The sequence below is a fragment of the Diabrotica virgifera genome, chromosome 6 (genome assembly GCF_917563875.1).
Source record: "Diabrotica virgifera virgifera chromosome 6, PGI_DIABVI_V3a".
Lineage (NCBI taxonomy): Eukaryota > Metazoa > Arthropoda > Insecta > Coleoptera > Chrysomelidae > Diabrotica > Diabrotica virgifera.
This window is the reverse complement of record NC_065448.1, coordinates 241,373,577-241,387,841: the sequence shown is the minus strand read 5'-3', so window position 1 is coordinate 241,387,841 and position 14,265 is coordinate 241,373,577. Positions and strand designations below refer to the sequence as shown.

General features: G+C 33.0%; 1 protein-coding gene across 2 annotated transcripts in view; it reads right to left on the bottom strand.

The window, feature by feature from the left end:
• Positions 1 to 14,265, bottom strand: part of LOC126887430 (apolipoprotein D-like) — a 92,656-nt gene that overhangs the window by 9,395 nt on the left and 68,996 nt on the right. The window contains exon 1 of one of the 2 annotated variants that reach the window (XM_050654960.1): positions 3,398 to 3,558. The exons of the other annotated variant lie outside the window; for it this stretch is intronic. Coding sequence (XP_050510917.1) covers positions 3,398 to 3,508 — 111 coding nt within the window. The 5' untranslated portion in view covers positions 3,509 to 3,558. Of the gene's footprint in view, positions 1 to 3,397; positions 3,559 to 14,265 lie in introns of those variants that run through there. 2 annotated transcript variants of the gene reach the window in all.

The following is a 14,265-nucleotide window of genomic DNA, read 5'->3' as shown; positions in this document are numbered from 1 at the left end:
TAAAAAACAATTATCTCGTCTTTCTCCAACCTCAGCGGCTGCTCATCAACATATTTTTCGAGTATATTACCAAGTTCAAGTGTGGCTTGGTTATCAGCTAGATCCAAAAGACTGGGGATGGAAATTAGTCGACAGTTCATTAGAACCAATTCAAATTTTACTCCCACCTGCGCCGGAAAAACTCCTGAACACAAGTTTTTGCAACTGTAAAAAGGGATGTAGCGCTAAATGTGGTTGCAAAAAAGTTGGACTGTTTTGTTCGGTGGCATGCACTAATTGTCAAAACCGGTCGTGCTCCAATGTTGAATCACCAACAATTGAGGATTCATTTGATCCTTCTATCGAGGAGCCATGTGATATGTTATTATTGGGGCAATTTACTTGCACCCAGGATGAACAAGAAGAAGAAGAACAAGAAGAATAAGAAGAAGAAGAACAAGAAGAACTAGAAGGTGAAGAAGAAGAAGAAGAACAAGGAGAAGAGGAAGCAGAAGTATTAAAAAATTATAAACCAGTTGGATGAATTTCCCTTTTTTTTAATTTATACCGCTTTTTATAACTTTTATCATTTTTAACCCTTGCCAATATCAATTATTCATAGCTTCAAATTAAACAGAATCATAACAGATCCGTGGAATAGGCCTACTGGGGAAACCACGTTAAAAAACGCGCTAAGTGCACTACCTCAAAGGTGGTGCGGAAACGTGTGCTCATATTATGACGATTACAACTTTTTGAATCGTTGTATCTCAAAAACGGTGGCTCTTAGGAAAAAAAGTAATAAGACATTTTTTATAGATAATTATCTAATCTACATTTTTTGTTAAAAGTAATTTTATGCTGAAACTTACCGTTTCGTTGAAAATCGCTAAAAACTATATTTGGTGACCTTTGACCCAGCGTAAATTTTTTAGCTCGGATCGGATTTATGAGGACTTTTTATATTTCATTTATGATGGTATTTTGAACAATCCTGCCAATTTTCAGCTTGATGGTAATTTTTGTACCCTCGGATATGTAAGTTGACCGGAGAATTCGGCGAACTTCCATTTAAGCTTTGCTACTTGGGCTGAGACATCTTTCACTTTTGTTTTGTTACGGATCCATTCGTTTCTTTTCCTGTCTGATAGTTTAATGTTCAGCATCTGTCTTTCCATGGTTCTGTCTGCCTTTGCTATTTTTTCCATATTTTCTTTTGTAAACGTCCATGTCTGAGACCCATATATTAGGACAGGGAGTATACAGTGATATAGAACAGGAAATATACATTGAGTGTGGGAGCCCAAATATAATAACTGTAAAATAACGTAATTACCGTAATACTTACTATACAGGATGAGTCATGAGGAACTGTACATGCTCCTACCTCGATTAGAGGCCCCTATGGGGAATAACAAATGACCATTAAAAAGTGTCTGCTCCCATTGGCGATTCGGATTAAGATCGCAGCGCCAATGTGGTATCAAATTGAACCGAGCTAATGGGCCATTTGAAGTTAGTCGTATTGATGACAGTGGAGAAACTACCGGCGCGGCGTCCCATTGTTTACATATTGTATGTTGTATTTGGTTGTATGTTTAGTTTTGTGTTTTAGTTTTGTTCGTTTATCTGTGTTTTTCTTTTAAATTTAATTATATTTTGTACACAAAACACAATTAACCTTTAACGCGAAACGACAAATAACGTAACAACAAACAAAATAATTAACAACAAACGAGTAATATACAGCAACAATTAAACGTGATTAAACCATAAACAAACAAAGTCTCCTAACCTAAAAAATATGCCAGATGCCATGCCTTCAACGCTTCAACCGTCAACGTGAAAGAAAATAAACAATAATGGCCCCTTAGCTCAGTTACTGCAATATCCTCCAGAGGGCATATTGCTTAGGACGAGATGCCAATTGTTTAATAATATACAGGGCGAGTTTCGCATTTTGACAGAAATTTGTATTCGTCATAATTTTTGAACGGTCAGATCGATGTGTCTCTTATTTTGGTCAATCGTTACACTATTACCACCTAATCAACTGATTTATTCAAACTAGAAAAAATCAGGTCCGGCTTTAAAAAATTAGTTCGTTTGGGTCTTAGAAAAAATTTCACCCTGTATACGCTTTTTGAAAACTCTAATATGAATTTTACAAATTAGACAAATGGCATATTTATTTTTTCCCCACACAATTACTTAATTTTTTATAAAAAAATCAAATTTGACTATGAATTAAAAGTTTGGTAAAGTAAACCATAGATTTAAAAAAATTAACTTTGATTACAAAAATTAATTTTTTTTAAACAAATATTTAATTTATGTTACCACCCAATCAACTGATTTATTCAAGCTAGAAAAAAATGAGGTCCGTCTTTAAAAAATTAGTTCGTTTGGGTCTTAGAAAAAATTTCACCCTGTAGACGCTTTTTGAAAACTCTAATATAGGCAATTAAAATGGCATATAAAAGCGTATACAGGGTGAAATTTTTTCTAAGACCCAAACGAACTAATTTTTTAAAGCCGGACCTGATTTTTTTCTAGTTTGAATAAATCAGTTGATTGGGTGGTAACATAAATTAAATATTTGTTTAAAAAAAAATTAATTTTTGTAATAAAAGTTATTTTTTTTAAATCTATGGTTCAATTTACCAAACTTTTAATTTATAGTCAAATTTGATTTTTTTATAAAATATTAAGTAATAGTGTGGGGAAAAATAATTATGCCATTTTAATTGCCTATTTGTCTAATTTGTAAAACTCATATTAGAGGTTTCTAAAAGCGTATACAGGGTGAAAATTTTTCTAAGAACCAAACGAACTAATTTTTTAAAGCCGGACCTGATTTTTTCTAGTTTGAATAAATCAGTTGATTAGGTGGTAATAGTGTAACGATTGACCAAAATAAGAGACACATCGATCTGACCGTTAAAAAATTATGACGAATACAAATTTCTGTCAAAATGTGAAACTCGCCCTGTATAATATTATTAAACAATGAGAGCAGACACTTTTTAATGGTCATTTGTTATTCTTCATAGGGGCCTCTATACGAGGTAGGAGTATGTACAGTTCCTCATGATTCACGCTGTATAAACAATGGGAATACTAAAAAACTTAACCAAACCAATGTACAACAAGTAAGAAAATATATTAGACAAGACAAACATATGAAAGTCCAGAAACTGCAAAAGACGCAGAGTACCACCACCAACTAGACTAGATGGACTGACTACATAAAAGGAGTAGCGAGAAAGTGGCTACAGGCGATCCAGTATAGAGAACTGATGAATATCAGTTAATGATCAGTTATAATATCAGTTATAATGTATATTTTCATGGATACCAAGAGAATCAAATAATATTTTCACAGTAAAAAAATATAAAAAGTTCACTGCTTACTTACTGCTTGTCCATCGAAATTTGCAACTCCTTTTACATCGGGACATCTTTCGACAGGAATTTGTCCCTGTGCAGATATTACAAGCAAACATAAAGTAACTGCTAAAACAATCATTTTCGTGTTTTGTAAACTCACACGAATATAATTCAATGTTAAACTAAAATCTCCTTTTATAGACCTATTTTAATGATTGATTTATCAAGTCACACGTCAAAACAATTTAGCCTAATCTGCTTCAATATCTTTACAACCATGAGCTTAAGACAGGCAAAGGTCGAAATAAAAAATTGTTATGAAATGTTTAGAAATACATTTACAATATACAATACAAAGTACTTTTACTTCTTGGAGATCTTTCGGTCTGTTTAATCCTGAAGCTGCCTCTGGTTAATTTCCTGGGAGGTAGATTTCCAACTATCACTCCATCTTTTAGGTGGCCTTCGGTCTTCCGGAGGGTTTTGAACCGGACGTGTTGTTTTCTAGGGCAATTTTTGGGAGTCTATTCTCAACCATTCGTCTTACATGGTTGTACCACATCCTCTTGCACTGCCTTCCCCATCTTACAATATCTTGAATTTTGGATTGCTCTCTAATGTTTGTATTTCTCACCCTATCTCTTCTTGTTTTCTCCACTACTGTTCTTAGGGTTTTCATTTCGGCAACCCTTAACATCTGTTTCGTTTTGTTGGTGTCTTTGCGCACTTCTATGCCATATGTCATGATCGGTCGTATGCAAGTCTTGTAGATTCTAATTTTACTATCTGTGCGCATATACGGATTTGACTAGACTATCTCCCGCAGACATACTGACAAAGTTCTCCTTCTTATATACTCATTTCTCCTCTAATTTTTTCCTGTATTATCAGTGTTATCATTTCATATCGCTGTCCCCTCATTACGTGTCCCAGATATTGTAACTTTTTTTATTTTTTATTGTGATTATTATTTCGTATTCTTTGCCCATTTCTCGCAATACTTCCGTGTTAGTTTTCATCTGTGTCCATACTAAACAAAACATTTCAAATGACTGTAGCTTATTTATGTATTCTTGCTTCAATGTCCAGTTTGTTACACAGTCAATAGATTTGAAAGAATGCAGTGGACTAACGATTTTATTTTGAATGTTTAAATGTTTGTGAGCTATATAAGAAAATAATTATTTCTCTCGCGGTCAATTCTACGTAGTGTGTTAATGTGTAGACCTACCATCAACTTTGTTCATTCTTCATTCTCACGTCTGACAATCATCTCATCATCATCAACAGCTATGGACAGCCTAAGTCTGACGTCACAACTGTCACAAAATTGGGAGGAGCTTATATTGGCTCCAAACAATTTTGTTTGTAACGTTAAATTGTCATAAGGAATTTTTCATTTATTTGCCTTGTGTGGCAAAATAAGACTTCATTTAGGTATTTCGTTAAAGAAACGTGTTAATTAAGAGATTTTTATTCGTTTTTGCTCAGGTGGTTTTTATTCCTTAGTGGTTGAAAATAAACATAACCTTAAAACTGTTTACGTTCTAATCATTGCATTAAATTAACTCACCTGGGCAAAAACGAATAAAAATTCTTGATTGACACGTTTCTTTAACTGAATACCTAAATGAAAAGTCTTATTTTGTCCCACAAACCACGTAAACAATAAATTAAAAATTCCTTATGAGTGTTTAACATTATAAACAAAGTTGTTTGGAGCGAAATATAAGCTCCTCCCAATTTTGTGACGTCAAGACTTAGGATGTCCATTCCATCCATCGTCGGATGTAAACCTTCCTTAGGTGCAGTGGCGTACTGATAAATCAGCGGGCCCCGGTTCCAGTTGGGATGCGGGCCCGCTCGCCCAATAAAAACACACATGGTATATCAAAGTTTTTAATAAACATTAAATATAAATCAGCATATCATAAAATATCTATATAGGGTGAGGCAGATAACTGGCCTATTAGAAATACTCGAGACCTAAAGGCAACAGAATCATGAAAATTGGAATAAAGGGGTTTTGAAGGATGATCTATTAACCCATTTAGCGCCAAAGGTGCGAAAACGCACCATTTTTTTGTAGAATTTTTTTTGGCAATTCGTTAATTTTTTTTAAATCTTTGTATTTTTTAAGCAACCAGAAGATATAAGTGTAACTAAATTTAATTTTGTTTAATTTCCAAACTCATGCTTTCATCACAAAAATATTTTCTAAATGTCCGACATTTTCAATCCTTCGACGCAACTTTATTTTTACTGTAGTAATTTTATCGGCATAACACTTTTGTGGTCAAATAAATTAAAACATTATTTTTTTAACCTATTTGTACACCAATTGTTATAAAAATACAAAAAAAATAATTTCTAAGTCATCAAATCTCGTGTTTGAAAATAATGGTTCGATAACGAACCATTGGCGGAAGTCGACATATAATCCTGTCTGATCAGGAATAAGTTCAAGGTGATGCACAGGCAGTAATTTGTTGGGATATTTCTTTATTATGTGTAAAAACACGTATCCACTATGTTTTCACTCCGAGCTACTGCAACTGCTCCACATAGTGGACACGTTTGGCGCTCCCGGGCTGTGCAATTTTGCGCACTCTGCCTCGGCGCTCCAATCTGGGGCGGTTTATATGTAAGAGAGCGCATACCGTATCGATTGGAGCAGTTGCAGGGAGCGCGCAGCGCAAGAAGTTCGTGAACATAGTGGATGGTTGGCGCTCTCGGACGATGCAACAGTGTGCGCTCCGCCTCAACGGTCCAATAGGTGGCGGTTTATATGTAGAGGAGCGCATGCATGTAGATGGGAGCAGTTGCAGGGAGCGCGGAGCGCAAGAGGTTTGTAAACATAGTGAATGGTAGGCACTCCCGGACCGTGCAACAGTGCGCGCTCCGTCTCGGCGTTCCAATTGGTGTCGGTTTATATGTAGAGGAACGCATACCGTATCGATTGGAGCAGTTGCAGGGAGCGCGGAGTGCAAGAGGTTCGTGAACATAGTGGATGGTTGGCGCTCCCGGACCGTGCAACAGTGCGCCAAAGACCGTGTGGCAGTGCCTCGGTGGTCCAATATTACGAACATAGTGGATACGTACCTTTAGAAAGACGGGTATTCTGGTATTCAGTTTTGTTATATTCTAGGGTGGGGGAGGGGGGGCTCCATAAGGGTGGATGTGTAGTGTTGTAGACAGTAGACAATATGTCGATTCGTCGAATTTATGCAACTGGCACAGTGCAAGATACAGGATTGGAAAGTGTAAACTTCAAATATCTAAAATAATTTCTAAAAAGGATAGAGGGCCGTTCGACTTCATTTTTGACAAAGAAGCTGAAGAAGGTGTAGGCAATGTTCTAACCATATTATTTTTGTTTATGAAAACTTCCAGGTCCATTTACACTCTAAATGTTTTGAGACTTTTCACAACAAATAAAATTGTGTATTTCAATTTTTATATCTCATTTCCGCCAAAGGTTCGAAAACGAACCATTTTGTTGTTGTGACACCTGCCATTATCAAAGTGTAAAAAAATTTTTTTCTACAACCACTATTCAAAGTGCACTTTTCTGCACGGTTTTATGTTAGCAAACTTGATATTTTCTCACAGTATAAGATATTTGACATTAGTGTGCAGAAAAGTGACGTTTCTGTGCCGCAAAGTGACGTTTCTGTGCCGCAAAGTTCTTTTCTGCACAGTTGACTACCTCATTCTGAGTAACGTTATATTCTGTTTACATCCGTGGACTACCGCATTCTGAGTAACGTTATATTCTGTTTACATCCGTGGTTAAACTTTAGACAAATATATAACCTATAAGACAATTATTATATTTAACTATAGCATAGAAACTAAATTATGGATGTTACAACTGTTTTATTTTACAATTTTATTCTTATTAAACATTTTATAATTATCAAATAACCAATAAGGATTTAGCAACCTGTGCAAGAGACGTCGAATGAAGTAGGTTTTGTGTAAATCCGTGACTGCATAAATATAATGTCAATAATGTGTAATAATTGTTTAAATTTAAACAAATTAAGGCAGTGCATTAATTTTTTAAGTAATTTCTGTGCAATGTATTTAGGTATAAGGAATTTAAATTGATTAGTAGGTATTAATTAAATACAGTTTAAAATTTATCACATAGGTACCTATTATAATTAATCGTCGTTTGGAAATTGTGATTTTTATTTTTAGGAAAAACTGTGCTTGTAGAAAAAGTATAGTGTGAAACACGTGCAGAAAGGTAATTTCTCACTCGTTTGAATTGCGGCACTCGCTTGCGCTCGTACCGCAACTTTTCAAACTCGTGAGAAATTAGTACCTTTCTGCAATTGTTGCACAATATACTATTTTACGAATGTTTAAGTTTATTTTACTCTAGTTAATCAAATATATTACATATTATTGCAGTATTTCTTTGCTTGGCGGTTAATGGGTTAAATGAAAATATTTTCATCTCTTTCCAACTTCCGGTTATACCGGAACTTTATACCTTTGCTTATAACTTCGTTTTTTTAAATGGGATACCCTGTATATTTTTACATTTTTGGATTCTCTTCGATGTCTTCTTTCTTAAAATATAAGGTTTTGCAATATTATACAGGGTATTTTAAAAGATAATTACGTTTTTTTATTAATTTCGTAGCAACATTCACACCCTGTAGAATTGTAGTAGTTTGACATCTAAAACTCTACTTACGTTCAAATGATTTTTAATATACTCTACTATTGTTAAGAATCATTAGTATAGCTAAATTTTTAATTTTAGTATACAGGGTTGGTCGAAACTCGGAATGAGTATTTTCTGCGTTTTCTTAAATGGAACACCCTGTATTTTTGTATTGTAGTGAAGTGATATTTTATAGGACTTTTTTATTTCTTAAGCATTCCCTATACCTAACTGCTTTAATTTGTGAGTTATTGGTGATTCAATCTAAACATTAATTGCAACAAAAAATACGTAAAATTTTATTAGGTTGGCCGTGAAAATACTCAATCCCAAATAATTTTTCAGAAATAAATACATATTAATCCAGACTGGTCCTTAAAATTACCAATAATGGTTTAGCTATCGAAATACCTACTTAGTTAAGATTGTTGGTGCGATTAACAATTAAGCACAAATTAAAAGCAGTTAGGTATAGGGAATGCTTAAGAAATAAAAAAGTACCATAAAATATCATTTCATTACAATAGTAAAATACAGGGTGTTCCATTTAAGAAAACTCAGAAAATACTCATTCCGAGTTTCGACCAACCCTGTATACTAAAATTAAAAATTTAGCTATACTAATGATTCTTAACAATAGTAGAGTATATTAAAAATCATTTGAACGTAAGGAGGGTTTTAGATGTCAAACTACTACAATTCTACAGGGTGTGAATGTTGCTACGAAATTAATAAAAAAACGTAATTATCTTTTAAAATACCCTGTATAATACTACAAAACCTTATATTTTAAGAAAGAAGACATCGACGAGAATCCAAAAATGTAAAAATATACAGGGTGTCCCATTTAAAAAAAACGAAGTTATAAGCAACTTTCGGTATAACCGTAAGTTGCAAAGAGATGAAAATATTTTCAATTAATAGATCATCCTTCAAAACCCCCTTATTCCAATTTTCATGATTCTGTTGCCTTTAGTTCTCGAGATATTTCTAATAGGCCAGTTATCTGCCTCACCCTGTATATCATACACATATTTATAAAAACTCAAGCTAATTTATAATCCACTTACTCAGAACTTTTGCTGTAATTTTTAAAAAATCGCTTGGATTGACATGAAATTTGGCGTACATAGTACACATGGCTAACATGTCAAAGAAAAAAAGTGATATTGTGCCGATGTGTACATACTTTTGCCCTGGGGTGAGTTTCACCTCTTCTCGGGGGTGAAAAAACATACGTATAAGATAAGTCCGAAATTTAATAAACTGACTAATAATTCTAAGCAACTTTAGTTCTATGTGTTTTTTCACTATTAAATACAGTAGAACCCTGCAAATCCGAACCCCGCAAATCCGAACTTTCGGCAAATCCGAACCAACAGAAAGTGAAAAAATTTTTAAAAATTCAAAATAAAAATTTAAAAACATGCTTATTATATGTACAGAGAACCAGAAAATTTAACAATGTAAAATTAATAGGAATTTGGACATGTGAAATTTTGTTAAAAATAAATACGTACTTTATATACTTTACTTTATATACTTTATATACTTTATACGTAGTACATACTTATAAAAACTTAAACACAATCAATAAAGGAATGTGCATAATACACATTTCCCATGGTATAGGTACTATGAACGAAAACATTGAAAAAGATAAGAAACATGAGAAACATAGTGTAATCAATATCCAGATTACAAATTAAATGAATCATTTACATGGCCGAATTCCCATGTCCCGTGACGAAACAAAACTACTAGCGTTAGCGATTTAATATTTCAGTGATCTATTTCATAAATCTAAATATTTTTAAGCTTTAGAATATTGGAGGCATAAACGTGCGGATAAAGTTTCATAAAGGGATCGGTGGCAGTCCAAATCTTTTAAAAATCATCTTCGTTAGCTTCTTAGGCTAACTTTCGAATAATCCGAACTTTTCAGAATCCGAACAGGCTGTCCCCCCAATTAGTTCGGATTTGCGGGGTTCTACTGTAGTATATAAATTATATAAATAGTATATAAAATATAAAAGTCAATACTTTTCGAGTTATTTGCGGGTGAATATGCTTATTTTTCAACAAAAAAAAAACACGATTTTAGACTGTTTTTCTCAAATAACTCAAAAAGTAATTTTATCGAAAAAAATTTTCTTGGTAGAAACATAGCTTATAAAAAAGAAAAAAATATGTATGTACGAAGTATGTAGACATAGTAGGGGCAGTGTTTTAGGTAATAAAAAGTAGGTTCTTATTCGTCAAATTTCAAATCGAATATTTCAACTTAAATAATCAAAAAATAAAGCACTTTTAGGTAAAATCTCATCGCAACTTTTTTAAAGTGTTTAAAAAAGCTTTATTTTTGTTTTTTTTTTAAGAAAGTTTCTACAATCAAAATTAAGTATGTAACGCTCAAAATAAATTTGGTCCCTTGTAAGTTATTGGTGATACCAAAAATCCCAAGTAGTAAAAAAATAATATTTTTTAAATATTTATATTATAGGTTTTGCTATTGTATTTTGGACTTTTTGTTTTCCTGAAGACAAAAATTAGTTAATTAAGATATGGCTGTTCAAAATTTGCATACACTCGTGATTAGTGACTCGTTTAAGCCAATTTAACTGCAGCCTTTTCAAAAATAAGCACTTTGAACCAATGAATCTTACAGATGTTATAAACAATAAATAAGTAAAGTAATTTCTGAAGCGGTAACGATTAATTTAATTTTGGATGCTAATCGGGAGTGATTTTCACGATTTTTTTTACCAACAAAAAAAAATGGACCAACACTGGCTGCGTTCACCAGAAATAATCGGTTTAAGTTTCAACTGAACAGCTGTGTTTCAGCGATTTAAAACTACGTTCAGTCTGGTGAATGGTATTTTTCCGTTTGACACTTTCATGCTATCATAGTTGGTGGTTTTGTTTTGTGTTCTCGCATGTTTTATGAATTATGAACTTACTTAAGAGGATCGGTACGTATTTTTGGCTGCAATGCTATTCAAATGGGGATTCATTTTTTTCGAATCCTGAGAAAACTAATAAATATTTTTGAAAAATTTAAACGCAGAATGAAATATTACGTTATTAGCGAGGGCCGAAAGTCCCTGAGAACTTCTATAATGTTTATTTTAATAAGTTACAGGGGTGAAAAACTAAGAGAAAATTTAGTGTGATTTTTAATTTCAAATATATCATTCAAAATAAACTTTTTATATATTCTAAGGGACTTTCCGCCCTCGGTAATAATTTAGTCTTTCATTCTGCGTTTAAATTTTTCAAAAATATTTATTGGTTTTTTCAGGATTCGAAAAAAATGAACACAATGCCGTGGTAATATTTTCCAAATCTATCTTTGTCTTACAACGCACTCAGCCGAATATAATATTGTCAGCATATATTGTCAGTCAGACACTGACAATCAGTGACAATTTTAAATATTTGACATTGCATCGGGAATATGTTGAGTTATTGATTAAATATTATTGATATTATAGTGTATTTGATAAATAATTGATTTAAGACGTGAACTTGATAAAAAGTTTTTTATTGTGTATTATTTGTGGAAGATCCAAGCAGAGAATTCCTCAGGATAATATATTCTGTGATCCAAGTATTTTGTTGTTAAAGATGTTCAAAATTGTAAGCGTTCCATAACAATATATTATTAAAAAATCACTTTAACACTTTTCCTCTTTTCTCGATTGAGTATTAGTCTTCGTTGTGCAAATAAATTATTTCAATCACTGAATACATAGTTAGTGAAAAAAATATCACATTTATTAACTGAATTAATAATTTGCAATTATAAAAATAACAGCTATCCAAGAACACTCAAAACCCATCTCTTTAAATTAATGATGACATTTTCAAGTAGAATGACATTCTAGTAATGTTTACATATCCATACCGGTGTGAATTTTACTACACGTAATTTGCCGTGTAAAGACAGAAAAAGTAGGGATACACGTAAAATATTTGCGAATTATGTACCCATAGCCTTAACCTAAAACGAGATTCGTTGTTTTTGTTTATTTTTATATCGTGCTATCGTTAAATGATAACTTGGACGTGTCTTACACAAATTTAATTCAAAAATGGATAATATAATATACTACCTTTATTGTTGTTTGATAATGAAATAAAGAAGAAATAATTTTTAGTGCTGCTGGCTGTGCTGGACTTGGCAGAACCATTGGATGATGATGAAGTACTATGATGAAGTATTCCCACCATAAATAAATAATAATTGTCATGAGAAATATGAATTATGTTGAAAATATTGTTCCTCAATACACAGATTTACAATTTCGTGAGCGTATACAATTATGTATCTCCTAAGTTTCAATTGCTTTATAATTAAAACGATTGTAAAAGTAAATATTTTCAAATCAGCGGTCCATTACAATATATTTCTTAAACACGTTCAATATTGAAGCGATGCAAATACTACATTCAATAAAATGGCGACCGCTTCGTCAACACGTTGAAGTTTAGCCTAAATTGACATGACGTTCACCCGAAAAATCTTAAACAGTTTCAAAGCGCTGACATAGCGCACTGGTCTGGTGAACGCACCCATTCTTTTGATCGTAACTTACTTACTTTTGATGTTAGAAACTTTTTTAAAAAACAAAAATAAAGCTTTTTTAGATACTTTTTAGATAAATTTAAGTTTTCTCCAAAAAGTGCTTGATTTTTTGGTCATTTCACGTTGAAATATTCAATTTGGAATTTGACTAGTAAGAACTCACTTTCCATTAGCTACAACTGTGCTTCTACTGGGTGTACAGACTTTATACATACACCATTTTTTTCACTTTTTTATAAGCTATATTTTTTCTAATAATATTTTTTTGGTGAAATATTTACTTTTTGAGTTATTTGAAAAAACCGCCTGCAACTTAGTTTTTTGTTCAACTCGAAAAGTATTGACTACGGTATAGAAAAAAAGTTGCTTAGAATTAGTTAGTTCATCCAATTCCGGACTTATCCAGTCTGTGTTTCTTACTAAATATTGTTTTTAAATTTTTTGAATTTGATATTGGTAGGTATTCGTCGTTTTTATTTATAAGTAGGTACCTACACAAAAATTAAAATTTATTAAGCAGTTAGATTTCCTAGTGTGTATTGTGTACTTGTGTTCGTTCAAAATGTCCCCATCAAATTAGAAATAAAAGCAGCAAAAAGGGCGCTAGAGTGGGCCCCTGTGGGTCCCGGGCCCTGGTTCCACGGAACCAGCGGAACCATGCTCAGTACGCCACTGCTTAGGTGTGTTCATGCATCTGTTTGTATCCATTCGCGGCCATTCATCAGTCCATCTTGTTTAAGGTCTGCATCTACTTCTTGTGCATGTCCTTGGTCGCCATTGGAGAATTCGCTTGTTCCAACGGTTGTCTTCCATTCTTCCTCTGTGCCCTGCCCAGTTCTATTTTAACTGCCCAGAACTGGCAACAGGTACTGATCGAACCTTTTTGCCTTTAAAGTATTTGGTAAGTTTGATTTAAATACTGTTTGTAATCGACGAAATGCTAATAGTCCAGAAAGCCACTGCGCATCCGCTAGGAAAAATATTCTAATTCGAATTTTTTGCACGATCTTACTCAAAAAGGGCCCCTTTTAACAAATTTGCATGTTGCCAGGACCAAAAGTTGGTCAAAAATTTTTTAAACGTTTTTTTTTGTTTTTTTCCTAAAATTATTTTTTTTGCATGGAACAAATTTTTTTTAGGTTTTTTGGATCATTCCAAACAGAAAAGGTCTGTAGTGACTTTTCTCTAAAGTTGATAGTTTTTGACATAGAAGCGATTAAAAATTGAAAAATTGCGAAATCGGCCATTTTTAACCCTCAAAAACTATGTGAAAAACTGAAAATTTGAATGTTGCCAAGATAGGTGGATATTCTTTAAACATCGATTGATGAAATCCCGAAGAGTTTTTTGCAATACAGTTTCAAAAAACCCCTTTGTTTTTTAATGCCAATCAAGCGTGCGCGACACTATTTTCCACCGTTACATGTGTATGCAGTATGGTGCAAATGAAAGGAATACATTCGTTTCGTAAACCGGCGACTTTAAGGAAAAATCCCGAAACAGGTCGATTTTTATTTTTAAGTTATGATATTGTGACATATATGGTATACTAGTGACGTCATCCATCTGGGGTGATGACGTAATCGATGATTTTTTTAAATGAGAATAGGGGTCGTGTGCTAGC